This window comes from Sugiyamaella lignohabitans, chromosome A (assembly GCF_001640025.1).
Source record: "Sugiyamaella lignohabitans strain CBS 10342 chromosome A, complete sequence".
Taxonomy (NCBI): domain Eukaryota; kingdom Fungi; phylum Ascomycota; class Dipodascomycetes; order Dipodascales; family Trichomonascaceae; genus Sugiyamaella; species Sugiyamaella lignohabitans.
Window position 1 is genome coordinate 2,357,734 of NC_031672.1, and position 24,591 is coordinate 2,382,324.

The 24,591-nt window shown below is 47.2% G+C and overlaps 10 protein-coding genes across 10 annotated transcripts; 5 read left to right on the forward strand and 5 right to left on the reverse strand.

Annotated features, from left to right (window-relative positions):
* Positions 1-308: 308 nt before the first annotated feature.
* Positions 309-1,037, reverse strand: AWJ20_745 (uncharacterized protein; the record flags this gene model as incomplete). The annotated part of the gene is made up of 1 exon (XM_018882704.1): positions 309-1,037. One exon carries the CDS (start codon positions 1,035-1,037, stop codon positions 309-311), a length of 729 nt encoding a protein of 242 aa, XP_018734966.1.
* A 263-nt stretch (positions 1,038-1,300) lies between these two features.
* On the forward strand, positions 1,301-2,047 carry saf1 (splicing associated factor; the record flags this gene model as incomplete). The annotated part of the gene is made up of 1 exon (XM_018882705.1): positions 1,301-2,047. The coding sequence occupies one exon, from the start codon at positions 1,301-1,303 to the stop codon at positions 2,045-2,047; it is 747 nt and encodes a 248-aa protein (XP_018734967.1).
* Positions 2,048-2,230: 183 nt separating this feature from the next.
* AWJ20_747 (ribosome biogenesis protein Rix1 (predicted)) lies at positions 2,231-4,378 on the reverse strand (the record flags this gene model as incomplete). The annotated part of the gene is made up of 1 exon (XM_018882706.1): positions 2,231-4,378. The coding sequence occupies one exon, from the start codon at positions 4,376-4,378 to the stop codon at positions 2,231-2,233; it is 2,148 nt and encodes a 715-aa protein (XP_018734968.1).
* Positions 4,379-8,739: 4,361 nt separating this feature from the next.
* DAL1 (allantoinase) lies at positions 8,740-10,128 on the forward strand (the record flags this gene model as incomplete). Its single annotated transcript, XM_018882707.1, has 1 exon — positions 8,740-10,128. One exon carries the CDS (start codon positions 8,740-8,742, stop codon positions 10,126-10,128), a length of 1,389 nt encoding a protein of 462 aa, XP_018734969.1.
* AWJ20_749 (uncharacterized protein) lies at positions 8,940-9,266 on the reverse strand (the record flags this gene model as incomplete). Its single annotated transcript, XM_018882708.1, has 1 exon — positions 8,940-9,266. The coding sequence occupies one exon, from the start codon at positions 9,264-9,266 to the stop codon at positions 8,940-8,942; it is 327 nt and encodes a 108-aa protein (XP_018734970.1).
* Positions 10,129-10,483: 355 nt separating the features above from the next.
* Positions 10,484-11,149, reverse strand: ATP4 (F1F0 ATP synthase subunit 4; the record flags this gene model as incomplete). The annotated part of the gene is made up of 1 exon (XM_018882710.1): positions 10,484-11,149. One exon carries the CDS (start codon positions 11,147-11,149, stop codon positions 10,484-10,486), a length of 666 nt encoding a protein of 221 aa, XP_018734971.1.
* A 1,542-nt stretch (positions 11,150-12,691) lies between these two features.
* On the reverse strand, positions 12,692-13,654 carry ENV9 (Env9p; the record flags this gene model as incomplete). The annotated part of the gene is made up of 1 exon (XM_018882711.1): positions 12,692-13,654. The coding sequence occupies one exon, from the start codon at positions 13,652-13,654 to the stop codon at positions 12,692-12,694; it is 963 nt and encodes a 320-aa protein (XP_018734972.1).
* Positions 13,655-14,844: 1,190 nt separating this feature from the next.
* AWJ20_752 (phosphatidylinositol-4-phosphate 5-kinase its3) lies at positions 14,845-19,118 on the forward strand (the record flags this gene model as incomplete). Its single annotated transcript, XM_018882712.1, has 3 exons — positions 14,845-16,498; positions 18,637-18,680; positions 19,062-19,118. The coding sequence occupies 3 exons, from the start codon at positions 14,845-14,847 to the stop codon at positions 19,116-19,118; spliced, it is 1,755 nt and encodes a 584-aa protein (XP_018734973.1).
* Positions 19,119-19,399: 281 nt separating this feature from the next.
* On the forward strand, positions 19,400-22,798 carry ACK1 (Ack1p; the record flags this gene model as incomplete). Its single annotated transcript, XM_018882713.1, has 1 exon — positions 19,400-22,798. One exon carries the CDS (start codon positions 19,400-19,402, stop codon positions 22,796-22,798), a length of 3,399 nt encoding a protein of 1,132 aa, XP_018734974.1.
* A 1,081-nt stretch (positions 22,799-23,879) lies between these two features.
* Positions 23,880-24,137, forward strand: SUB2 (ATP-dependent RNA helicase SUB2; the record flags this gene model as incomplete). Its single annotated transcript, XM_018882714.1, has 1 exon — positions 23,880-24,137. One exon carries the CDS (start codon positions 23,880-23,882, stop codon positions 24,135-24,137), a length of 258 nt encoding a protein of 85 aa, XP_018734975.1.
* Between the last annotated feature and the right edge of the window lie 454 nt (positions 24,138-24,591).

Sequence of the window (24,591 nt, forward strand, 5' to 3'; positions counted from 1 at the left end):
TTTAAATTAAGTTCTGCGATCAGGATTAATAACACTGGGAGTTTCAACCGAGTTGTGGATGACTCAAGGAACCATCCAAAGAGGTGCAAAAGCGTTTTATTGGGCTGTGAAGACACTCGAGATTGTAAATTACATGAAAAACCCAGCCTGTTCCCTAAACATATACGGAACCCGACGCTCGAGCCCCGCCGAAGCCCGACTCGAGCGCAGCGAGAGGAGCCACGGGGTCTGGGGCAGAGCCCCAGCCGCCGGAGGCACCACCACTCGGAAAAGTACATGCTCAATAAATAAATAGTGTAGTACTGGAGTTAAAGCGAGTAGCCCTGTTTCCACATCCAGAATGCAATGACCACGAGACAGGTGGCGGCCCATTCCCAGTCCATTTCGAGGAAGAGCCAGACCCACAGGGTGCCGAGAGGAGGAGCTCGTTTCATGACAGCGTAGTAACCCTCTTCGTGGGTTGTGTAGAGAATGTAGCCGCCAATTGCAACCGCAGTGAAGAAGCTGACGATTCGGAATACTCGTGTGGATTTGTATGGGTGGAATACAGCGTGGACAATGGTCATGACGGGGATAGTGGTCAGACTCTCGGCCACAATCTCTTTAGAATCAACTTCTTGGCCGTACTGGGCTCGTACAAGCACATTTAGAACTATATTGATTGCCAGAAGAGGAATCAGGTACATTGTATAGTCCAGTGCTGTGAACATGAATTTTGCGACCCCTGACAGGTCTTCCAGGTCATCCTCAGTAATAGCTGTAGATGCTTCGTCTGGGGATCTGGTGGCTCGACTTTTGGCAGATGGTACAGTCGTTCTTTTTATATTAGGAGGTAAATCGTTTGACCGAGACCCTGTTTTCTTAGTCTTAGCGTCATATTGTCCTTGGACTCGCTGGATATGATCCACGAGGGTCTCCGCAGGAATCTCGGCCTGACCAACATAGTCCGAGAAGTCCTGTAACGAGTCGAGCTCGGTTATCTTGGCCGACGTAGGGAATTGTTTGTTCTGTTTTTGTTTTCTTGTTCGAGGAGGCATCTTAGAATCCGAAAATCCAATCTAATCAAGAAAAAAGCCAAATTTAAATGCAAATTTGGTCGGTTTATATCTGCTCGTAGGTGGCTAAGTTTCCAGCATGAACGCTTCGAGGATCATGAAAAATGCAGCCGTGCACATATAAAAAGCCGGATCAGGTTCACGAGATCTTGAAATTATATTTCACAGATCAGAAATTGATTTATTGATTCATTTAATTCAATATTGAGTTTTCAGTCACAGACTCAATTGAATTGTGACCGGCGATGAAAGGCGATATCAACCCAGCGCAGGCGCTGAGGAAAAAAGAAAAAGCCAATCAGATCAAGAAAGCCAAGGCCGAGCGAGCGTCGCAGCGAACCGAGCGACTCGGCCAGCGAAGTACTTTCTCTCTTGAAAGAAAAATCAAAGAACTGGAAGAGAAGAAAGCGGCACAGGGAAGTCTACCGTCTTTTGAAGAAAGAAAACTGGAATCATTACGAAATGACTTGGCAGACGTTGAACGAGCAAAGAAGAAGCTTGGCTCAGAAGACTCAGATCAAACGTCTTACCGAGACAATAATCGAGACCACACCAATCACAATCGAGAACGAGGGTCCCAGACCAACTATCCTGGAAGCAAAAGCATATTCTGGGACCCCCTTCTCAATCCCTCAGGCCAACCACCCAAAGGCTACAAGTACCAGCCACGACCATGGTTCAACCCCTCAGAAGACGACGATTCTCAGCAAGAACCCATCGACTCCGACCTACTGAAGATCCCCTTCCCACCAGGACCCCTCCCTCCAATTGGCGTCCGACCGAAGTCACAAACTCTCCACTCCACCACCTCAACTGCCACTCCATCAGCAGCCCCAGCTGTCCAAACAACCTACGAATCCGCACCTGTTCTCCGCGATCTCGTCAAAGAAAGCACTCTCCTAGTCCCCTCAGCGGTCCAGAAAAAACGCAAACTCGACCCCACCCCTTCTACCGCTTATAAAGTGACCCTCGAGGACGTGGAAGACGAGTGAGGGGGGCCGGGCCATGCCTCCGGCGGCTGGGGCGCTGCCCCAGACCCCGTTGCTCCTGCTTCGCAGGAGACTGCTGGGACCGTAGACGGACCGACTCGAGCGCAGCGAGAGGAGCCGGGGGGTCTGGGGCACAGCCCCAGCCGCCGGAGGCAGTCCGATATTTATTAATTTATTGCATTTGAGTTACATGTCCTCGTCGCTGTCGCTGTCGGCGTCGATGATGATGGGGATCTCGACGTCGTCGTCTGAGTCCGAGTCTGGGGCGTACGTGGGTGCGACAGTGGGTGCTGGTAGGGGTACCACGTCGTCCACCAGCTGTTGAACGGGCTGGTTTGGTGCCGGTTGCGATGCTGGGGTGGGGGGTGCGACAATGGGTTCAGACGGTCGGTTTGTGACGAGAGGAGGTGGCAGTTCTTTGCGAGCGATGGAAGCAGGAGTCGGTTCTACAGGTGCAGGGAGTTCGTCGATTTCCATGGTTTGAGAGGGGTGCGATGACAGCTGTGCTTGATATTCAGTTGTGGTGGTGGTGATGGAAGTATGTGAATGGTAGAGGTCGTCTTCGTGGGTGTTTTCTGGTTGAGATGCGATGCCATTGGTAGCTGAAGGGTCGATAGAGGCAGTTTTCGTGAGGTTTTGGGTGGATACAGCGAGGGGTGGCAGTCGTGGGTGGATTAGCGACGATGCTAGACCCAGTCCGCTGTCGAGTCTGGCGGCCATGGGTGCGACGCTGTAGCGAGCGAGGTTTCCTGGGTACAGAGCACTGGTATTCAGACCGGACTGGTTGCTCGAGAATATGAAGTAACGGTCGATTTCCGCTCTGATGTTTAATGGTAGGTCAGGCATTGTTTTGAGAACAGCAGTGAAGAACTCGCTGACGACGTTGTTGACGTATGAAGGAACAGGGTTCTGGAATGCTTTGCTGTTGGAGATAAAGTCAGACAGCTGCTGGAATCGAGGGTCAGAAGTGGTTCGGTCTGTAACTAGACTGGTTGAGATAGGATGTATTAGTCGTGAAACGGTCTGGGTGTACGACTTGGGGACCACTGAAACTTGTACAAGCAGTTTCGATACAAACTGGAGAAGAACCAACTGGACTGTCTGGTCAGCTCCATCACACAGAGCTGAAATGTGATGAAGTAGCATGTCAAAATGTTCAAGCACGCTGTTGCCAACAACAGGCAGCAGTGTTATGTTGAGAGCAGTCACTAACACATGCACTTTGTCCATTACTGACAGAAAAATGGAGTAGAGAGTTTTGTCGAGAACAGGTTGTTTTGTTGTGTAGCGGGAAATAGAATAAAGACGGTCTGTCAGGTCTTCAATGGCTCCTAAAGGCATCTTGACCGATATTTTAGTAGGTGTAGTGAAGAAAGAGGTTAATAGACAGAAGAGCACTTCAAAGTGTTTGACATATGCCAGAGGAGATACTGATTCTGGCGAGGCACTGGCACTGGTATTAAATCCAGCTGGTTGTAAATTAAGTACTGGATGACGATTATAGTTGTTATTACTGCTGGAATTGGCATTATCTTCACGAACATATTTGATAGCCAGCTGGTCCGCAGTGATATGAATCTCGTTAATAACGGCAATACAAGCGGACCGCCATTCTTCAGCTTCAGTTCCTTTGGTAGCCGACATATGAAGACACACATACGCAGTACAAATATCCTGTAACAATTCATCCGGAATACTGGCTGGACTACTGATAGACTGGTTGAGCAGGTCTACCAGACATGTATGAAATCCACCTGAGAATGGACGGAACGACGTCGACTGTTGACGAAGAACGCGAGTCAATGCCTTTACTAGTGTTGGAATTAGGACAGTAGTCTGATTAGCAGATGCATTTGACGAGCCAGAAGTGAATCCTTTGACAATGTCCTTGAGTTTATTCAGCAGCAGTTTCAAGTATGCAGGCAGTCTAGGAGTAGTAATCTCACGAGTCAGTTCTGATTTGCCCACTGTATTCGCAAAAATAGACGACAGAGCCTGTACCGCGATCTGGGTAGTGACTGGAGGCTCTGGAAGTTCCAGAATATGAATGAGAATATTGGCCCATGTAGCACCGTGTGACTTGAGAATCAGAGGTGAAGCGTCCACCGACATCTTAGCCAGATACGCACCAAACCATCTACAAACAGGTGATTTGCTTTTCAACAGACCCGAAATCTTAACATTGAACTTATGAACGAGCGTATCATCGGCCTCGAGGAAAATCTGAGGCGATTTCGACGCTATAGTCTCCAAAATAGGCAGACCCGTCTGCTGGATCACAGCATGCTCCTCGACTCCCGGCGGGAACGACGACAGCAGAATACTCAGCGACATCTCCAAAACTACCAACAGTCAAAAACCTATGTTCAAACGAAAAATGAAAACAAGAATCACAAATCACCAAACAACTCTTTATTTCACAATCACAGTCGTCAACCTCTCTGAATGCATCTCACATAAATTTCACGATCGGCACATTTTTTTTCACCCTTCACATGCACCCTCTCTGCCCTGCATATCAACCCCGTCTGACCGGGGATCAAACGGGGTTCTGGGGGGATGGGGGTCTGCCTCCGGCGGCTGGGGCTCCGCCCCAGACCCTGGTTGTGCTCGCTTCGCGAGCTTTTGCGGGGTCCCAGTCGAAATTGGGGTTGGATGGGTCTGACCCGGGTCAGTTCGAGCCCCGAAACCAGCTTCTCCCGGCTCTAAACCACCCTCTTTCGCCCCAAAAACCCCTCCAAACCAATTCAGACCGCCACCGCCACGGTCCCAGCCGCTCGCGAAGCGAGCACAACCAGGGTCTGGGGCGGAGCCCCAGCCGCCGGAGGCAGACCCACCCCCTGAGCCCGGACCCTGCACCCGGGCCTGGCATGGCACGGCGCTACAGAAACGTGACCCGGATGTAAGAGAGAGGAAGGTCCGGCACCATTCAAGACTCTGTACTGTCACGCCTCCTGATAAGAGTATTCTGGAACCAAGCTGCCAGCGCGTTTACAGATTGAGTTTGAATTTTGTGCCAGGACCCCAGCCTAATACGACCAGGAGCTGTGCTTTGTTTGCCCGCGACAAAAAAAACTTTAAAAAACAGCGGATCAACTCGGGTCTTCAAACAAGGGTTAACCGAGGTTTCCGACTGGCTTACTCACTCACGACAAAGTGAAAATTCCAGTATTGTACTTGTGTGTGCATCGAATTGGGCTATTGACTCAAACTGGAAGTTTGGCAAGAACCACGCTTTGACGTTTATTCACTGTTAGTGTGTTGTAGTACTGTACGGATTGTATTTGTATTAGTCACGTTTAGTTTTATCTCGAGGAAATTCTCGGGGCATTGCATCTGGTGGTTCGCCGTGTATCAGATCTCACATTTCAAATCATAATTCATCCGTTCGTGACCTCGATATCTATCGATATACTACAATTTCGATCTTTTAATTTCGTTTTTGTATTTTCGGTTTTGAGATTCGTGTCTATCGATTTCTGAATTTTTTTTTTATTTGGTTTTTGGTTTAGACTGGGTACAAGTCTGTCTACGGTGATATCTATTGTAATATCTACTGTGATATATTCTGTCTATTTCTAATTTAGACTAAGATTCACAGTTATTCACCCGATTTCAGATTGTCATTCAGACTGTGATCACTAGTTCATTCATCTGTGATTGATTCAGATTGTGTTGGGACATTATTCATCCTGTTCATCAGATCCTGACTCTAGACAGTACTGGTATACAAGACACTAAGTTCGTATCATTTCGAATTTTTCGTTTTCATTTCAGAACTTTCTTGATCAATTATTAGCACCATCATCATGGCACAAACACGATCCAAATCTAAATCATCGGGTGCCGACACCACTGAAGCTGTCGCTACCACTGCATCCAACGGTAGCGTTAGCGGAAGTCGTAAATCGGCAAGTGCTGGTAAGAGTGAACATGCCATTACCACGAGAACCATCTTTTTATACATTCCAAATCTGATTGGATACTCGCGAGTGATTTTCGCATTGGCCTCGCTGATATACATGCAATGGCATCCCAAATACTGTACTGTGTTGTACTGTTTGTCGTGTATTCTCGACGCTCTTGACGGAGCTGCTGCTCGAAAGTATAATCAAACGTCGCAATTTGGTGCGGTTCTCGACATGGTCACCGACAGATGTACCACTTCGTCACTCATCTGCTACCTGTGTGTAGCATACCCTCACTACGCGTTTCTGTTCCAGATCCTCGTGAGTCTGGACCTGGCCTCGCACTACATGCACATGTACGCGATGCTGACGACGGGTTCGGCTAGTCATAAGAAGGTGGGCAGTCAGAGCAAGATCCTGCAATTGTACTACACCAACAACAAAGTGCTGTTCCTGTTCTGTGCATTTAACGAGCTGTTCTTCGTGGGTTTGTACCTGTCGAGCTTCCCACTCAAAACACCCCCCAACCTCGGCTACATCTACGGAATCCCCCTATCCTACCCAACCATCATCTGCGCCATCACCTTCCCCCTCTGGCTCGGCAAGCAAATCATAAACGGCGTTCAAATGTACAGAGCCGCCATCATGCTGGCAGAACGCGACGTCGAGCTCAAGCAAAAGTCCAGTTAATAAACCTTTTACACTTCCGTATGCGTGCCAGGGTGTGCCTCCGGCGGCCGGGCTCTGCCCGGACCCGTGGCTCCTCTCGCTTCGCTCGAGTCGGGCGTCGGCGGTCTCCAGAGTTCGGGGTTTCCCGACGTCGCTCGCGAAGCGAGCACAACCAGGTCTGGGCGGAGCCCAGCCGCCGGAGGCACACCTCGCCCCATACGTATCACACACAGTTTTATTAGCTACAGACTACAGATCCCTCCAGTGAATACAAGTCAGAAGGTACTCTCGCGTTCATTGGTTAACAAGGTAATGATGCACGTTGAACGCTGTCTTCATATCTCACCCAGCCCGGTCAAGAGCGTTCTGGACAAGTCCAGGGGTGTGTACTGATACTACGCGTAGTTTTCATCATATACGTATAAAACGTGGAAGGATATCATTAGAGAAGAAAATTTCACTTGACGCTGCGTCCGCTCTTTTATATTGACTGGGGTTGGGGTACGGTGGTAGGTTACCGGGAGCCCTGCATGGTGGAAGAGGTCAGTCGTCTGAGGTTCCAGGGATCCAAGCTATTTTTTATCTTGCGTGGTTGTTTTATAATGTTACGGCAGATTTGTGATTCTGTTGGAGAAAGTGAGACGAGACCGGGGACTTTGAAGTTGGAATTTTAAATGAGTTCGAAGCACATTGGCTGATGATGTATCAGTACCTGTACAATCAGAAGCATGTGAAGTAAGGTCAGCTGGCTCAGTAGGCTTGAAATTTGATTTCGTCAAATCTACTGGGAATATACTGACTAGTATCGATGAGAATCACAGTTCGGACATCTTCAACATGCCAGCAAGGCTGCCTTACTGTTTAGGACTAATAACAGGGATGAAGGTATGTCTCACGGTATTAAGTGGTCGGGTCAAGTCAAGGCAGCGTGACATCATCACTATAACTCACTCTTCTTCTATTCAAATAGCTAACTATTGATCGTGGCTGGCGAACTAAGGATTCCTTGGTTTTATTATATTCTCTGATGGTTTACAGAAACTCATCTGAATTAGCCAAGAAAGGGCCTTCAAACCTGCTGGCTGTGCTGAAGTGATATGCAAATACTGATATATGCTAATATCTACATCTGTCCTTTAACAATCTCTTTCATGTCGCAGAGGAAACATTTGAGGGTCATCAGTATTCTGTGTCCTCTTATTCTAGTCGAATATCGTTTTCTCCGGTATGATTACTGAGCAGCTACCCAACATGCCAAGTCAGACGCCGCAAGTACGAGTTCCCACCGACAACCTAAATTGATATCAAACATATCAAACTCATTGAGAATCATCTTTGCAGTGAACTGGGCAACAAGGCTTTATCACTTTTCCTATACAATATTATTTGTTCACACTAAAGGGGTATATTTAATCTTTGAATAGCCTTCGAGTCGACCCACACTCAAGATCTAGCGTCATGACTTTTTCAAAGCTGTGCCACTGGTATCGCCAAACTCACTGCTCCACTCGTCAAATTTAATAACCTCACTGGATGTAGCAAGCCTGTCTGTCATCCTCACCATTTTCCCTCTCTCTCTACATAAATAAATCTACTAAAATAACAGGTCGACTATTTCAGCTATTTCAGGGGTAATGCGCATGGGTCACGTGCGCACCGAACCAAATTTTTCACTTCCTCCGAGCCGCACTCTCTCGCTCCAGTAGGGTCCCCTGTCTGCCTCCGGCGGCTGGGGCTCCGCCCCAGACCCTGGTTGCTCCTCTCGCTCCGCTCGAGTCGTTTCGTCCAAGCTCGCCGCAGTTCTCCTGCTTCGCAGGAGCAACCAGGGTCTGGGGCGGAGCCCCAGCCGCCGGAGGCAGACCCGGAGAAAGAGCTGCAGGCCCACCGCAGGCATGGCCGCGGCTTAAAAGTGGGTGAGAGCCTATCACCGCGATAGCAGATAAGCCGGATCGACGCTGCTGATCCACTGGAGGTATATGTTAAATACTTGGGGATCGCACTTGGTTTCATACGTACCACTTTTTCGAGGTTTTTAGATTGTTTTTAAGAAAGCCTTTGGGTTTCCGGTTGCTGGTTTGAAAGCTCATAAGAAAGTGGATTTGATTGAAGGTTGGATCAATGTCGCGAGTGATTACGTCGAAGCAGGTTCTTCTGGATGATAAGCTCGTCCCAGCACGCATTGTCATCTCGGAGAATGGCAAAATTCAGGCCGTTGAGGTGATTTCTGGGGACAAAGCTGGGAGTAATGAGTTTAGTGACCTTCCGGTTACCGATTATGGCAATTTGGCGATTTTACCAGGTCTGGTGGATACACATGTTCATTTGAATGAGCCGGGGAGAACTGACTGGGAGGGGTTTGAAACAGGCACCAAGGCAGCAGCTTCGGGAGGTGTGACCACTGTTATTGATATGCCATTGAATGCAATTCCTCCCACTACAACGGTTGCTAATTTGACGACCAAGATTAATGCGTCCAAGGGCCAGACTTGGGTCGATGTCGGGTTCTGGGGAGGAGTGATTCCTGGTAATGAAGACGACCTGGTGCCGTTGATCGAAGCTGGTGTTAAAGGATTCAAATGCTTTTTAATGGAATCCGGGGTTGACGAGTTCCCAGCAGTTGATATGGACGATGTGAAGAAAGCCATGACTAAACTCAATGGTAAGAAGACGATTCTCATGTTCCATGCTGAGATGGATAAGGACCCTCACACTGGTCATAGTCATAGCCATGACGAGCCTGATCCCACTCATTACGACACATTTCTCAAATCGCGACCAGATTCGTTTGAAACCACTGCTATTTCCGAAGTCATTAAAGCGTCGTCGACCGCGCCAGATCTCAATCTCCATATTGTCCATCTTGCATCTGCCCAAGCAGTTCCTCTTGTAGCAGAAGCACAAAAGAAAGGAATCAAATTATCAGCCGAGACATGTTTCCATTACCTGACACTTGCTGCCGAGGCAGTTCCTGATAAAGCCACTCAGTATAAATGCTGTCCTCCGATTCGAGATGGAGCTACCCAAGACGCTCTTTGGGCGGGAATCCAAGCCAATACCATTAAAACGATTGTATCCGACCATTCTCCCTGTACACCCAACCTGAAACTGCTTGAATCTGGTGATTTCATGGCAGCTTGGGGCGGTATTTCGAGTGTAGGACTGGGTCTTGTAGTTCTCTGGACCGAAGTGCAGAACCATCGTTCGTCGTCCAACATCACGCTTGCGGACATTTCACGCTGGACTTCGCTCAACACCGCTAAACAAGTCCATCTCGACGACACCAAAGGCTCTATCACCCCTGGCAAAGACGCCGATTTCTGCATTTTCGACCCCTCGGCCCAATGGACGCTCGACCAAACCAAACTTCAATTCAAAAACAAACTCACCCCCTACAACGGCCGCCAACTCACCGGCCGCGTTGTCGAAACCGTCCTCGCTGGCACCACCATCTACCGCCACGACACAGGCTTCACCTCGTCAACACCCACCGGCAAACTCCTTCTGTAGCGGACAAAACAAGACTGGGTCGAAGAATAACCGGGAATCGGGCATGCCTCCGGCGGCCGGGCTCCGCCCGGACGGGGTTGTGCTCGCTTCGCGAGCTGTTTGGGGGTTCCCTGCCTGCCTCCGGCGGCTGAGACTCTGCCCCAGACCCCTTTGCTCCTGCTTCGCAGGAGATTTAGGCTTGTGTCACCCCCGACGCCCGACTCGAGCGAAGCGAGAGGGGCCACGGGGTCTGGGGCAGAGCCCCAGCCGCCGGAGGCAGCCAGGGCACCGAGCGTGTTCAATAATATATTAACATAGTCAGATATCTATGCACAAAATGCCTACGTTAAGAGGATGGGGGGTGATGGGAGTGTTTTTAGGCCTTCTTGGCGAACAGTTGCTCGATGTCGGCAACGGCTTGGTTGAGCACCGATTGTTGGAACTTCTTGGTAGAAACCTCCTTCTCGATCTTGGCAATGACGGCCTCAGCAAGCTCCTTTTGCTCGCGTTGACGCACTTGACCCTCGTATCTGACCCAGGAGTCCAAAACGCTCTTGGCCTCGTGGGCAAACTCGACCTTTTGCTTGGCCTCAAAAGCCTTGGCCTCGAGCTCGACTGTCTCCTTGGAAAGAGCGAAAAGGTCCTTGGTAGTGGCAACAACGTCCTTGAGTTGGTTGACTGACTCGATTCTCTCCTTAACAGCAACAACGTGGCCTTCACGAGCCTTGTCAAGAGCTCCACGAATGGTGCTGATGTGTCCCTCGGCCCAGTCCTTGTAAGCAGGAGCAGCAGTCTTGGACATGACGTACAAGAAAGCTCCGAAAACAACCAACAAACAGGTCTCGGCGTTGACAACGTATAAACTGTTGGAAACAGCATAGATAGCAGCGGCTGAAGAAGTGGCAAGGATTCCGGTCTTGGAAATCAGGTTGCTGCCGGGAAGAGCATCAATAATAGCCTGAGCCTTGGTCTTGGGGTCGACTTGAGAAGCGTATCCACGCAGAGCAAGTCCCATAACAGGACGGGCGGCCAATGGGCGCATGGCTGGGGCGCGTTAGTATTGGTTTGGGGGTCGGCCTCCGGCGGCTGGGGCGCTGCCCCAGACCCCGTTGTGCTCGCTTCGCGAGCTTTCGTGGGGTAGGAGGGGGATTTGGGAGTTGGCTGTTCGTGTTAAATGAGCTGGGAGTGTGTCAAGTGAGTGGAGGAGAGATGAGAGACGGATTGGAAAGGTGTTTTGAGCAGGGGGGTCAGTACAAGTAGGTACTGCTATTCGGGAGAAGAATTGATTCAAAATTCAGCAAAAATAGACATATTCGTGTCGAAATCACCGATTGAGCTTTTAAAACCGATATCGAAATGTCACAGTACTGACATTATTGGCTTCTCTTCTCGACAATTGCCATTTATCCCAGATATTCATCAATTTTTCATGACCATAGTGTTACTTGAGTGCATGATATCAATATCTGAAAAATCGGAATGCTGGCTCTATATCGAAATCTATTGTACCATATGAATCCATTTCTGCTAGCAGCTTATTTCTATACTGTTGAATAGCATAACACTATAAAACAAAATCAGAAAGTCACAGCTCGGTTGCATTCATGTCGTTTCTGAACTAAGTTGCCAATTCGATATTTTCAGTTCCGTTCACTGTTGTTTTTGTGCTTCGTAAATGCTCTAACTTCGAGCAGACTGAATAAACTGACCAGTTGTCTTCTTCATTTTCGGATCTATAATTTTAAATGATACTTCACTCGAACCTGCTCACTATACCTTTACGCTGGACTCCAATTACCTGCCAGGTTGCCAATTCTCTCAATTTTCGATATTCTCGTACTAAACTACTTCTCTTGTAACTGCCATTCAGCCGAATTTCAAAATTCCGAGAAAACCATTCTATTTTTCACTTGTTTTCGTTTTGTCGCGACATTTCTACTCTCACCGGAATCTCCCTTTCTCGAGGCACAACTCACAACAACTCAGCTCATTTCACAAAAACCCCTGCTCTGATATTTCACTTACCCAAAGAACGAGTAGCAAGACGGAGACTCATCTTAGTTTTTGTATCTGAATTTTCGACGTCAATCTACGAAATGTCAGTTTCAGCGTCAAACTCTCCAACACTGCACTCACTCAGAACTTTCTACTGCTGGTGCATCCCTTCTCACCCAATAGCGTTCGAGAACGGGCAAAAAACTGCCAGCCCAACCCCAGCCCACACGACGCGGCGGTTGCGGCGGGCGCCGATCAGGGTCCAGGGGGACGGTGCCTCCGGCGGCTGGGGCTCCGCCCCAGACCCCGCTGCTCCTCTCGCTTCGCTCGAGTCGTTTTCTAGGGGGGTGGGTATCATTTCTGGGAAGACAGGGTCCAGGGATCGCCTGGGATCATGCTACCTACATGGTCAAGACCCTACTGACGCCCCCGAGCCCGACTCGAGCGGAGCGAGAGGAGCAGCGGGGTCTGGGGCGGAGCCCCAGCCGCCGGAGGCAAAACCCCCTCCCCGTAAAAGAATGTTTTTTTCAGGTTCGTGAGAAGTGAAAGATCGGCACGTTTATTACTGTATAAGGTATAAAGATGCAGATTAGGCTTGAGCGACGAGTTTCTCGCTGAGGGTCCAGAGACGCTCGGCAGAGTCCATGTCTTTGGCAAAGGGAAGACAGAGGTCTTCGTTGATGACACAGTCGCTCATGTAGCTTCCAGAGGACTTGACAATGGCGGGATCAAAGGCTGCAACCAGGGTGGTAGAGGCTCCTTGAGAGATGGTTTTGTACACGATCTTTTCTAGATATTCGCGTTGGAAACAGGGGTTTCCTTGGTAGTCAACCTCGTTGCTACTGAGCAAGTTTTCGAAATCGATGTGTCTGCTTAGGTTGGTCGAGATCACTCCGGGGTGCAAACTGAAAGTGACGAGGCCTTTGGAAGCGTATCTTCTGTTAAGTTCACGGGTAAAGAGAATATTGGCAGTCTTGGACTGGCCGTAGGCTTGGAAGGAGCCGTATTTTTCTCCGTTGCTGAAATTAACGTCGTCGAAACGAATGGGAGAGAATCTGTGGCCTTGACTTGAGACGTTGACGATGCGAGGATATTTCGAGGCCAGGATCTTGTTGATAATCAAGGTCGTGAACAGGAAATGGCCCAGATGGTTACTACCAAATTGATTCTCGAAACCATCCTCGGTTTTGGAGAATGGACAGGCCATTACAGCAGCATTGTTAATCAATACATCAATGTGCTTGATATCGTGATCAGAATTGATCTTATCAGCAGCAGCACGAACAGTTTTCAAGCTAGCCAAATCAAACACTAATGGAGTAACATTGGCTGAAGGCACTTCTTCCTTAATCTTGGCAATGGTTTCCTCAAGAGAACTGGCTTTTCTTCCAGCAATAATCACTCTCTCAGCACCGTGTCTGGCAATGGTCAATGCGGTATGAGCACCCAATCCACCCCAGGTAGCTCCAGTCACAATCACAGTCTTGCCCTTGATATTATCAGCAAATTCAGCACCCACTTGCTCAGAGGTAGTTTGATTGTCAAAAGTCATTTTTACTATCAATTGAGATTCCAATTCTTCTTGCAACTCAATATCAATCCAATATCAGTTCAACTCTGAAACCTCGGGCCTTTTATGTACTTTCACAACTCTGTCGGAGTTAATATCTCGAACATTGGTAATTCAGTCTCGAAGATAATCTGAAACTACCTATTTCTGGAAGTGATCTCCGCCGATCCCTTTCGAGACGGATATATATTTCACTAAAGCCGACAGCCGAGATCCTGGACTTATATCCGTTGTAACTTGCTTTTGATGGGGGAGTCGCCTCCGGCGGCCGGGCGGAGCCCGGCCGCCGGTTGTGCTCGCTTCGCGAGCGCTTGGAACCAACGATTGTGCATGTTTTAGGGGTGTTGGCGGTTGTCTGAGTGAGATGTCAGGTGTACGTAGTTCCACTCTGAAGTCCTCTACCATGCGGCTAATATTTTTGTCTTTCGGAGATAGATAAGGACGTGTGAAATAGCAATATAATGAGATTACTATATAGTTAATTGTGAGATTTTTACCCCGGCAAAGGCACGTGGTATTCGTAGTTTATATCGTGGTGTAAATATCATCTCTTAGAAGAAGCATTGAAGAAAGTAGAGTATAACTAGACTTCAAAGCTGGGTCTGCCAAACGCCAGTAGTAACTGTCTTTCATGTTTTTAGGCTGTCGGTCTTAAAACTGAGCCTCAAGAGGTACTAATTTCCTTAATTCCCAGTATAAATTCGAATTATAGCCTCGGTATCATAGCATCAGAAAGTCCACTAAATTTGCTCACGTGATTAATATATGCGATTCAGGATCCGCACGGCAGAGCTTAATTGTTCCCCCTGAGATCTCCATTTGTGGCGGTCGATGGTCAACAGGTTCGTGATTCACATAAATAAAACGAGTCCAAATGGTTCACCATGTTTCTAGCCTTTTCAACTATCGTTTTAAGTCCGATGACATTGCTATACCGGTTCCGTGTTATGGGAAACTGGAGGTTGGTCATTTGATTTTCGACCCATAATTTTGGTGGTGGTTGCACATATAATGACTGGGAACTCCCAGTTCCTTCTCTTCTTCTTCTTTTTTTCTTCTCGTCTGTTAGAACAACTCTGCCTGCTAAGTTTGCACACCAGTATTGTTTCAAGATCTTTTTTAACCAGCGTTTTTCAACAATTGTTTTTATTTCCACCTGTTTTATTGAAAAGATGGGTTCTTTGGGTCAACTTGACTCTGATTTTTGCTTCCCTCCTGAGCAGGGTGAGCTTGACCGTTATGAATCTTCTTTGAGCTCTTCTGAGTCTGGTGACAGTGACGAAGAGGAATTGGATTTGAACCTCTACTTTGAACGTTCTCCTGCCGTTATCCGTGCTTTGGAAAAGTTTGATCAGTTCATGGCTGAGAACCCCAATCACAAGTTCTCCCACCGCCCCGCCAGACTCTCTGCCTTTGATTATCACCAGGATTTTATTCCTTCTCATTGCCCCGTTGATTCTGACGTTACTGTTGAATCAATTGAGACTTTGGATATTTCTGAGGATTGCGATGATTTTAATTTGGAGAATAAACCCATTGACATTGAGGAAGATGGTGATGATACCGCCTCAATCTACTCGGATGACTTTGAGTCCGACGAAGATGAGTGTCCTCACTGGCCAGTTTACAGTGTTTCGGACTACATTGATTTGATTAATCCAGATGGAGGAAACCCATACGAGATTTCAACCGAGTTATTGGATACTTCTGAGGCAGTCATTGAGTCTTCAGATGTCGAGCCAACCACTTCTGGCGATGACACTTTGGTGGATTCCACCGACGATGAACTTCCTGCTCCTTCTTTTGAGACTACTTCATCCGGCATCTCTGTTCTTGAGAAGCTTGCCAAATTTGAGCGATCTTATCGCGATATTGTTGCGAGAATCCCTTATCCCGCAAACCAAGCCTTTGCCAGAACAGATTCTGCTGTTGACAATCTTGTTTCCAAAGTCACTTCCATTGAGAAGACCTGTCAGGCACTTGATGCTGAGGAACCCCATGCTGAGTCTCTGGTCGAGGCAGGAAAACCATTGTCATGGCCTGAGGACGACACCTCTTATTTTGTTCCTGACATCATTGAAAATTTGGACATCCCTATTATCGACGTAACTGATGACAAGGGGTCATTTTTGAAACAGAAGCTGAAATCCAAAGTCAGCTCTCTTAAAAGAAAGTTTGCAATTCATAAGCGGGCTCCTATTTCCAAGTCTGCTCTTATGTTCAAGGGAATCCAAACAGCAATTTATGCTAATCCTCGATTGATTGATCCCGAGGTCACCCTCCCCTATGTGATGATGGGACTTAAGAAATACCGCCTTGGCGACGGATCTATTATTGACGTTCATTCACCATTGGTTTACGACAACATTCGTACACTTTGTGGAATCTCACATCGAGAGCTTTTGAATTCCTTTATGGATTCTGATCTGGTCAACTCCCATTCGTATGGAGGCAGATTGGTCACTCCTGATGCCAAGTACATCATTAAGACCATTCAATGCAAAGAGCATAAACTCATGGGTAGTTACGAGTTCTTGGACGAGTATTATTATCGTGTCAAGGAGAATCCCACCACTCAGCTCCCATTCTACCTTGGTCATTACACCATTCACATTGATGGCAAGGAGACTCATTTTGTTATCATGAAGAATATGGATCATTTGAATCCCAATGGTTCTATCTCTGTGGAGAGAGACGAGCGAGATAAGTTCATGACTCAGCTCAGAAAAGATGTCGACCTGTTGAAGAAGCATGGCATTACCAATTATTCATTGATGGTTGGACTTGAGTGTGACCCTCATACTGGCGAACAACGACCTGTTACAGGTATGATTGATACCCTTTGCCCGTTTAGTCGGCGCAAGAGAGTGGAGAGTAATATCAGACGACTATTATCTGATAACTCCACTATGGAAGTTGTTCCCCCTCACCAGTATGGAATGGAGTTCCTTAATTTCATTCAATCTGCCTTGGTCTCTGGACTTGGCGGGTCAGTGGTCACACGTTGTTAAGTTCATTCCTTCATGCTGTGCGGGTCGCTGGTCGGTCAGCATTGTAGAGGCTATTATTGCCTTGTCTGTCAGTTCCCTGTTTCTTCGAGGGACCAATATTGGCAAAGACTATTAGTTCAGGGTGAGACTATCTTTTTCTTTGATAGTCGACCAACCGAATTTTCAAGGCGGTCTTCAGACACACTTGTCATGGTTTCACCTTTGGTTCTATTGGATTGGATCTCGTTTAGATTTCCCTTCGATTGGCGAGATTCAGTCGGCGGCATCCCGAGTCCTGACTGATATATACCGTCATTTCATTGGTTTCTGGTCTCAAGTCTCGCTACTCAGTCATTGTCCCTTGTTGTTCACTACATCCGTCGCCTCGCACACCGCGAGCAGCTGACCCTTTAGATCGTTCGACTACGGTAGAGCTGGCTCCTTGCCAGCCTACTCCTGGACATTCTCGACTCCGTCCAATTACGGCGCTTCCTTAGCGACATTTTGGAACTGGATTTCGAAGCTCACAATTTTCATGGACGGACAACGACTACAAGCAGACTTGAGACCTTAGGTGATCACATTTTTATTCCTAACCTGACCAATGGACCCTTAATAGTACCACCCTACTATGACTTGGACACTGATCTCCAATTTTAGGATTCAGAGGCTCGACAAATCAATCTAATGGACTAGTTGATTTTGTTCTAATGGGATTTCTTGTATTGATTGAGAGATCCTTCACTTGTTAAGGAACTGGCGGACAAGTATAGAAGAACAGAAGCTAGGCCGGCTAGTGGTACCCGCACACTTGATTGATTTGAGCTTAATAGCCTATTATTATTTCTTACCTGTTGTTGTTGTTGTTAACTTTATTGTACTCGCACAAGTTGAACTCTGTCTTTATTAATATTATTAATTTTTTTGTAATTTTCGAAAACTTTCTAATCACCGAATCCTTCGGTTCTAGTAATTGACTACAATCAAACTAATTAATTATGACACATATATATTAACAAGTCAAAATGCTTATGTAGCTTATACCATAATTCAAATGCCAATACCCACCAGGTGTTCATAACTTTAGGTGTTAATAACTTTTTTACATAGCAAATGGTGTTTGACAAAAGTTTATGGCTGTGATTAGTAGCAATAGATTTATTAGAAGAGCGGGATATATGTACTGGTAGTAGTATTTTTATTCGCTACATGCTTGATGTCTAGTACTGAATATCAACTTTTTAGAGAGGATCACGGGAGTTGATAATTGTGTAGCCATGGTCTAACTGAGATCTGTCTCGCAGAGTTCCCATAAATACACTTGGCCTGGTTAGTGGAGTATTATAGATTTTTGGCAAGGCGAATCTATTGGCATCCTCTGGAATTAAATAAAAAAAAATATATCGAGATTTATGTTGGTTATTTATTATTTTCACATCTGGTTACTGAAGTACGAGCAAGGTCCACATGCCTCAGTACCCAACATCTAAAAAATCGAATCAAAAAAAGTTGAAAAAAATCTCATCTGAGCTTAGCAGAATTGTCTCATTTATATACAGAATCCACTTTCGTCTTTAGAGCAAACGATTCTATTAAATAACGAGCCAGCCAGCATCACCCTTTACCCCTGAGGACCCAGTCAGAGTCGAACCCGCCAGCGCGCTCGCGAAGCGAGCACAACCAGGTCCGGGCGGAGCCCGGCCGCCGGAGGCATGGCCCGGGTCTCGAGAGGTGCAGCAGCACGCGGTTAAGCGCATGAGCGAGCCCGAGTGCTCCACATTTCGGATGCGTCGTAAGTGCGGGACAAAACGCGGACAGACTCATATATGAAAAACGCCAGAATCGTCAGGCTTTTTTTAAAGTTTTTACAGCAGTTTTGACAGCACTGAAGACACAAACTGGTTTTGGGTTGAAATAAAAAGTGAATTGGCGTGCTACTAAGCGGAAACGACACGGATTTCGGATTGAAACTAGAAGAACTGGTAGAAGGAGAACCGGTTGTCGCAGTTGAGTCGAGAGCCGTGGCTCGATCTGCTATTTACGTTGGAGAAAACTGGGGTTTATTATCCAGTTTTTGATTCACGCCGTTCAAATTCGAAAAGTTATTATCGAGTTGATAGTTACGAGGTATGTATGAAGTGGCAAGGATTATTTTTTTATGGAGATAATTGGTTGATTGGCGTTGGCTGATGCTGTTATGAGAGATGGGGTTTGTAGATGAGGTACTCAGAAGTTGATAGATCAGATCACTGGTTGTGGATGATTAATGGAACTTATATTAACATAAATAGATAGATTTAAAAAGCTGTTTGCTTATTATAGTTTGTTTTTTGTATCGATCCAGTAGCATCCGGCGCATGTTCAGGTCGTTATTGATTTTGACAGTTGGTGTACCGCAGCAGATTCAGTCTTGTAATAATCAACATAGATCCAGATCTCAGTGTGGTTCCGGCTAATACAAATTAGGATTTTTCGGGATTCGGGATCTGGGTTCTGCTGATTTGGTTCTGCTATTGAGTTTTGGTTTGTTTTTCCGGTGTTGATTCCACACTATAGCAAACTCTATTTCAACGTTGATCAACAACTTTCAGATTAAAATTTCAGTTTCGAAATCTTGATTTCAGTTTTGCCTAACGCCTTCCAAATTTCAGTATTATCGCTATTACTATTGTATATTGTTGGCGAAAAGTGTGAACTGTGTATAGTGGGTTCGTCAATTGTGTAGTAGGATCGTGTCATGTCTCATTATCATCCTCAGTATCCACCTCAGCCACAGGCTCAGGCTCAAGCCCTACAGTCACATGGTGGTGCTCGTCAAGGTTCTGCTAGACCGCCTAATATAAATACTGGTTATTATCCACCTCAGCCTGGATATGGCGGTCAACAGCATCCACATCCTTCTCAACCGCACCAGCATCAGCATCACCAGCCTCAACAACAGCCACAACCTGGCTACTCTGGTTCTGGAAATGGAGCATATCCTCCAATAAAAGGCAGTGGTGCGACTGGGGCTGTTGGAATGGGCGGTGGAGGTGCATATCCCACTAATCCTCCACTCAAGAGCCCGACTGAAGTCCCATTAAAAAGTCCAATTGGTGGATTTCCAGGGAGACCCAGCGGGTCTCCTCATAGCCAGGGTCATGCCAGTCAGGGCTATAGGCAACCAGCACCTGCTAATAGTCACGGCCAGACATCTAACTCACACTGGAGACCACCACAGCCTGGCTATGGGGCTTCACCTCAAGGATATCCACAGAATGGGCAATATGGTCAACAGGGTTATCCAACCTCGCAGGGGTCGAGAAATCAAATACCTCATGCTTCCAGTAGCCAGCAGCTGGAGTTTCCGCCTCCTCGAAGACCACAAATACAAAAGTCACATTCTTCGCACGGTCTTGGCACTCATGCCTCGTCTTCTCAACCACAAGGTTATCCTCAAGCTCAACAGGGTTATCAGTACCAACAAGCGCCAAAATCACAGGCTCCGACCAGTCAGCCATACCCGGGTCAACAACCTCGACAAGGGCATCAATCGCCTCAAAGACAGGGACAACCACAGGGACATTCGCAAGGTCATCCACAGAGTCATCCACAGTATGACCAACAACCTGCACCACAACAGGACTATCAGAATGGTCAATACCAGCAGACTCAGTATGAGAAGGGCTACTCTCAGCCACCACAGGGTCAATATAGTCAGTACCCACAAGGTCAATCACAACCAGCTCCAGCCCAATATAATCAGCAACCTCATGCTGCTCCTCCTCCACAAACCCAGCAGCAACGTCCTAATAGCGGATCAAGACAACCAACTTCAGCGTCTAATGGGTACCGTGGAGAGCCAAATATGATCCCTGGATCAATGGGACCGGGACCTGGTCCATATGGCCGGTCTCAGACATCCAATCCCAGTGGTGGAAGATACTCGGCATCACAACCGGAGTTATCAGATCGTCGTATGAATCCACCAGTTGCAGCCAATCCTCACTACTCACCAGACACTAGCCACAGTAGTTTGGTTTCGCCTCAAAGATCAGCTTCCCCAGCTGGTGGTTATGCCAGACCCGGTCCACAACCTAGACATAGATCAGCTGGTGGTCCTAGTGGACATCCCAATGGACCTGGAGTTGGTAGTTCAGGTGTGCATGATGGACCAGGAGGAAGGTCATACTCCACTCCAGCTGTACACAGCCCATATAACCAGGGTTATAATGACTACCCATCGGAAAGCTACCAGAACGAGGCTTATCCAGTTGAAGCTACAAACATCCAACGAAATCAGGTTGAATACTCTCAACCACCAGTGGATGAAAGATCTCTGAAAAGCCCTACCAGCCCTACTTTCTACCAGGCTCCTGGTAATAAAGCTGCTAACATCTCAACCAACAAGATCCCTCCTGCCTCAACAATAGGAATCTCACCTATCTCACCTTTGGCAGCTGAATATCGAAAAGAACTGCCAGAGTCGCCTATCCAACTCTATGATGATGGTGACATGTATTCATCTATCCACACACCACCACCTCCTAGTGATAACGACCCATCCAGTCCATTCGCTGCTAGAGCTATAGCTGATACTGATACCAGTTCACCAGCGGAAACTGCTGATGTTCTTAATATGTATCTTGAGGACGAAAATAGCTATCTGCCGGGAAATTCTCAGGATCCTGCTAGGTCTCAGGCACGAGGATACCAAGGATCGGATCAAAGTGTTCCTCCAATGGTACCTCCTCACCAAACACCAGTCACCAGGCAACCTAAACAACCACAAGGACAGTCTCAAAGAAACATGAACGGAGTAAACAGTAATGTACGACCACCACCTGTAACAGTAGCCTCCCAGCACTCTACACAACGAGCAGTAACAGATGCTGGAGCTCATCAACACCAGTACAGCAGCTCATCCCATCATTCCTCTGGTTCTTCAACTGGTCAAGCCGAGTCGTCCAAACCACCACCAGTAAGACAATATGGCACTCAGCCAGCAGTGGACCCACTGAATGAAGTTCCTCCAAACGCCAAACCCAAGGTCCTGACTGTAGAAGAGTTTGAAAGGATCCGGAAACTGGCCAAACTGCATAATAACGATCCAGCTCTTCAACTCGAATTTGCCAAGAAATTGGTAGAAGCCAGTCAAAAGCTGACTCGTGAGTATTCCGACTCCAACACTGTTGCCAAACCAAATACCCGAGTCGACTCCAAGACCGAGAGACGTAATCGTGAAAACTGGATGAACCAAGCTTACAAAATAGTCAAAAAACTCAGTGGTAATCCATATGCTGATGCTGTTTTCTACCTAGCTTCTAATTACAGTTCAGGAGGACTTGGTCTGGAAACAGATCATGAAAAGGCATATGAACTGTATATGAAAGCAGCCAAACTAGAACAAGCTGAAGCAGCCTACCGAGTGGCCGTTTGTAACGAAATCGGAGCAGGAACCAAGCGTGATCCCGTCAAGGCTGTTATGTGGTATAAGAAAGCAGCTCAAATGGGCGATGTGTCTGCTATGTATAAACTAGGAATGATCAGTCTGAATGGGCTTCTTGGTCAGTCTAAAAGTCTTATGGAAGCAGTCACCTGGCTTCAGCGAGCAGCAGATAAAGCCGATGCCGAAAACCCACATGCGGTTCATGAGCTAGGATTATTATATGAACGAGCCGATTCATACATCAACGATTCGATGAACGATCTCGGTACTTCTACAATGCTACTCAAAGATGACCACAAAGCCTTTGAGCTGTTTGTGAAAGCTGCTAAACTAGGGTACCCACCGTCACAATTCCGACTGGGCTGTTGTTACGAATACGGAACGCTAGGATGTCCTATCGATCCCAAACGAAGTATTGCCTGGTACAGTCGAGCTGCTGAGAAGGGTGAACCTGAAAGCGAGCTGGCTCTTTCCGGCTGGTACCTGACAGGATCCGAGGGCATTCTCCAACAATCGGACACCGAAGCGTACCTCTGGGCACGAAAAGCCGCAGAAAAGGGTCTTGCCAAAGCCGAGTACGCACTCGGATACTTCTCGGAAGTGGGAATCGGAGTCAAAGTCGACCGCGACGAGGCCAAGAAATGGTACTACAAAGCAGCCGCTCAAAAACACCCAAAAGCGCTCAGCAAAATCCAGGAACTTCGTTAATGAATCATACATTTTTTTGACCGGGTACATGCCTCCGGCGGCTGGGGCTCCGCCCCAGACCCCGCTGCTCCTCTCGCTTCGCTCGAGTCGTAGCGTCGGGGGCCAGGCCGACAGTAGAAGAGGGACAATTGCTCCTGGCAGGGGTCATTTCCCGTCGAAACTCAGCCCTAGAAACCGTAGGGGACTCCCCAAAACCGACTCGAGCGAAGCGAGAGGAGCAACCAGGGTCTGGGGCGGAGCCCCAGCCGCCGGAGGCTGACCCCTCAGTCACCAGAACCGAACCCCCGCTTCACCAGTCCCGTGTCGGGCGGGGGTAGTCCCTGCAGAGGAGGCGGCTCCGAATATTGCCGTTTTGGGCGGCAATTACCCGGAGCGAACGGTGCGTGTTAGGTTTTGACACGCGTGAAATTTCAGATTCGGGGTGCGGCTGAGATGTGATCGGGGATTTTAGTGAGGATCTGCTGGAGTTTGTTCATGTCTTCCTTCACGTTCTATTAGTACAGGTAAGAGCTCGATTTACAACTCGTGCTTTGGAAAACAGGAATCCCCTTGTATTTGGTATGTAAAAAAATCAGATGGGAAGAGCGCCAAAAAGTGTTTGAAGCTGTTTTTGAACCGATTGTCCTGTCCCTGCTTGGGTTTCATCGATGTTTGTCATGTCCAGCATCGGGACTTAGTCCAGTAGTTACTGTAAGGTAACTGGTTTTGTCATGACAGTGGCAATGAATTCAGCACATGAATGAGAGAATTTTGTAGTTGCTCGTTAGTTGCTACCGTTTTTTGTCATAGATTGGCAGTTAATTTTACTGTTGAACGACTTTCAACAGTCGTGAAGTGGTGTAGTTCGAGTGGCTGGGCAATTCGAACCTGCGATAATGGTTTCAATAACTCGTAGAGTCATTTGATAAAATGCAAGATCGAGAAAAATGTGACCGATTTATTTACTATGAGCCTGGTGACAAGAATGTATACAAAGTATACTGGGAATCGCAGTTCATCAACTAGACTACACTTAAGTGCTACAACACCATGTCTTCGAATCATAATCTAACCAACCAAATTTCAGTTTAGCGTATAAAAAATGTCTCACGAAGGTGAAGAAGAACTCCTCGACTATTCCGACACTGAAGAAGTCGTCAACGTCCCAGCTCCCGAGGTTGCTTCTACCGAAGCAGCTGCTGCTGGCGTCAACGTCAAGCAGGAGGACGGTGACAAGAAGGGTTCCTATGTTGGTATCCACTCTACTGGTTTCCGTGATTTCTTGCTGAAGCCTGAGTTGCTCAGAGCTATTGTCGATTCTGGTTTCGAGCATCCTTCTGAAGGTAATTACAAAATTTAAACAAGCACTGCATAGCGGATTATAGCTAGCAGCAATGGGTGGGTGTTAAAGCAATTGTAACATGAGACGTGTCTAAATGCCAACGTGTCAACTGATTGTGTTGTATCTCATGTTTGTGTTGCACAAGTTTTCTTGAAAGTATATTGTAGTCGTAATTAAGCTATTTATGAAGCTTAATCCGTGCTCAAATATCAGCGTGTCAAGGTCTTGTATCTGTGCCTTGTGAAAGCATTCTCATTATCATCATTCATAATTGTTCATGGAAAGAACCAAACGTATCAAACATTTCCAATACCAAGAATTCGAGAAAGCAGGACTATTCCCTGTTTAGTTCAACATATATACCAACTTGCCAGCAATCTCATATTTATCGCTGATATGAAATCTTCAACATGCCAACATGCTATAAAGCAAAGTATGAAAACAACGTTTTTATACGAGGTCATTTTGTGGA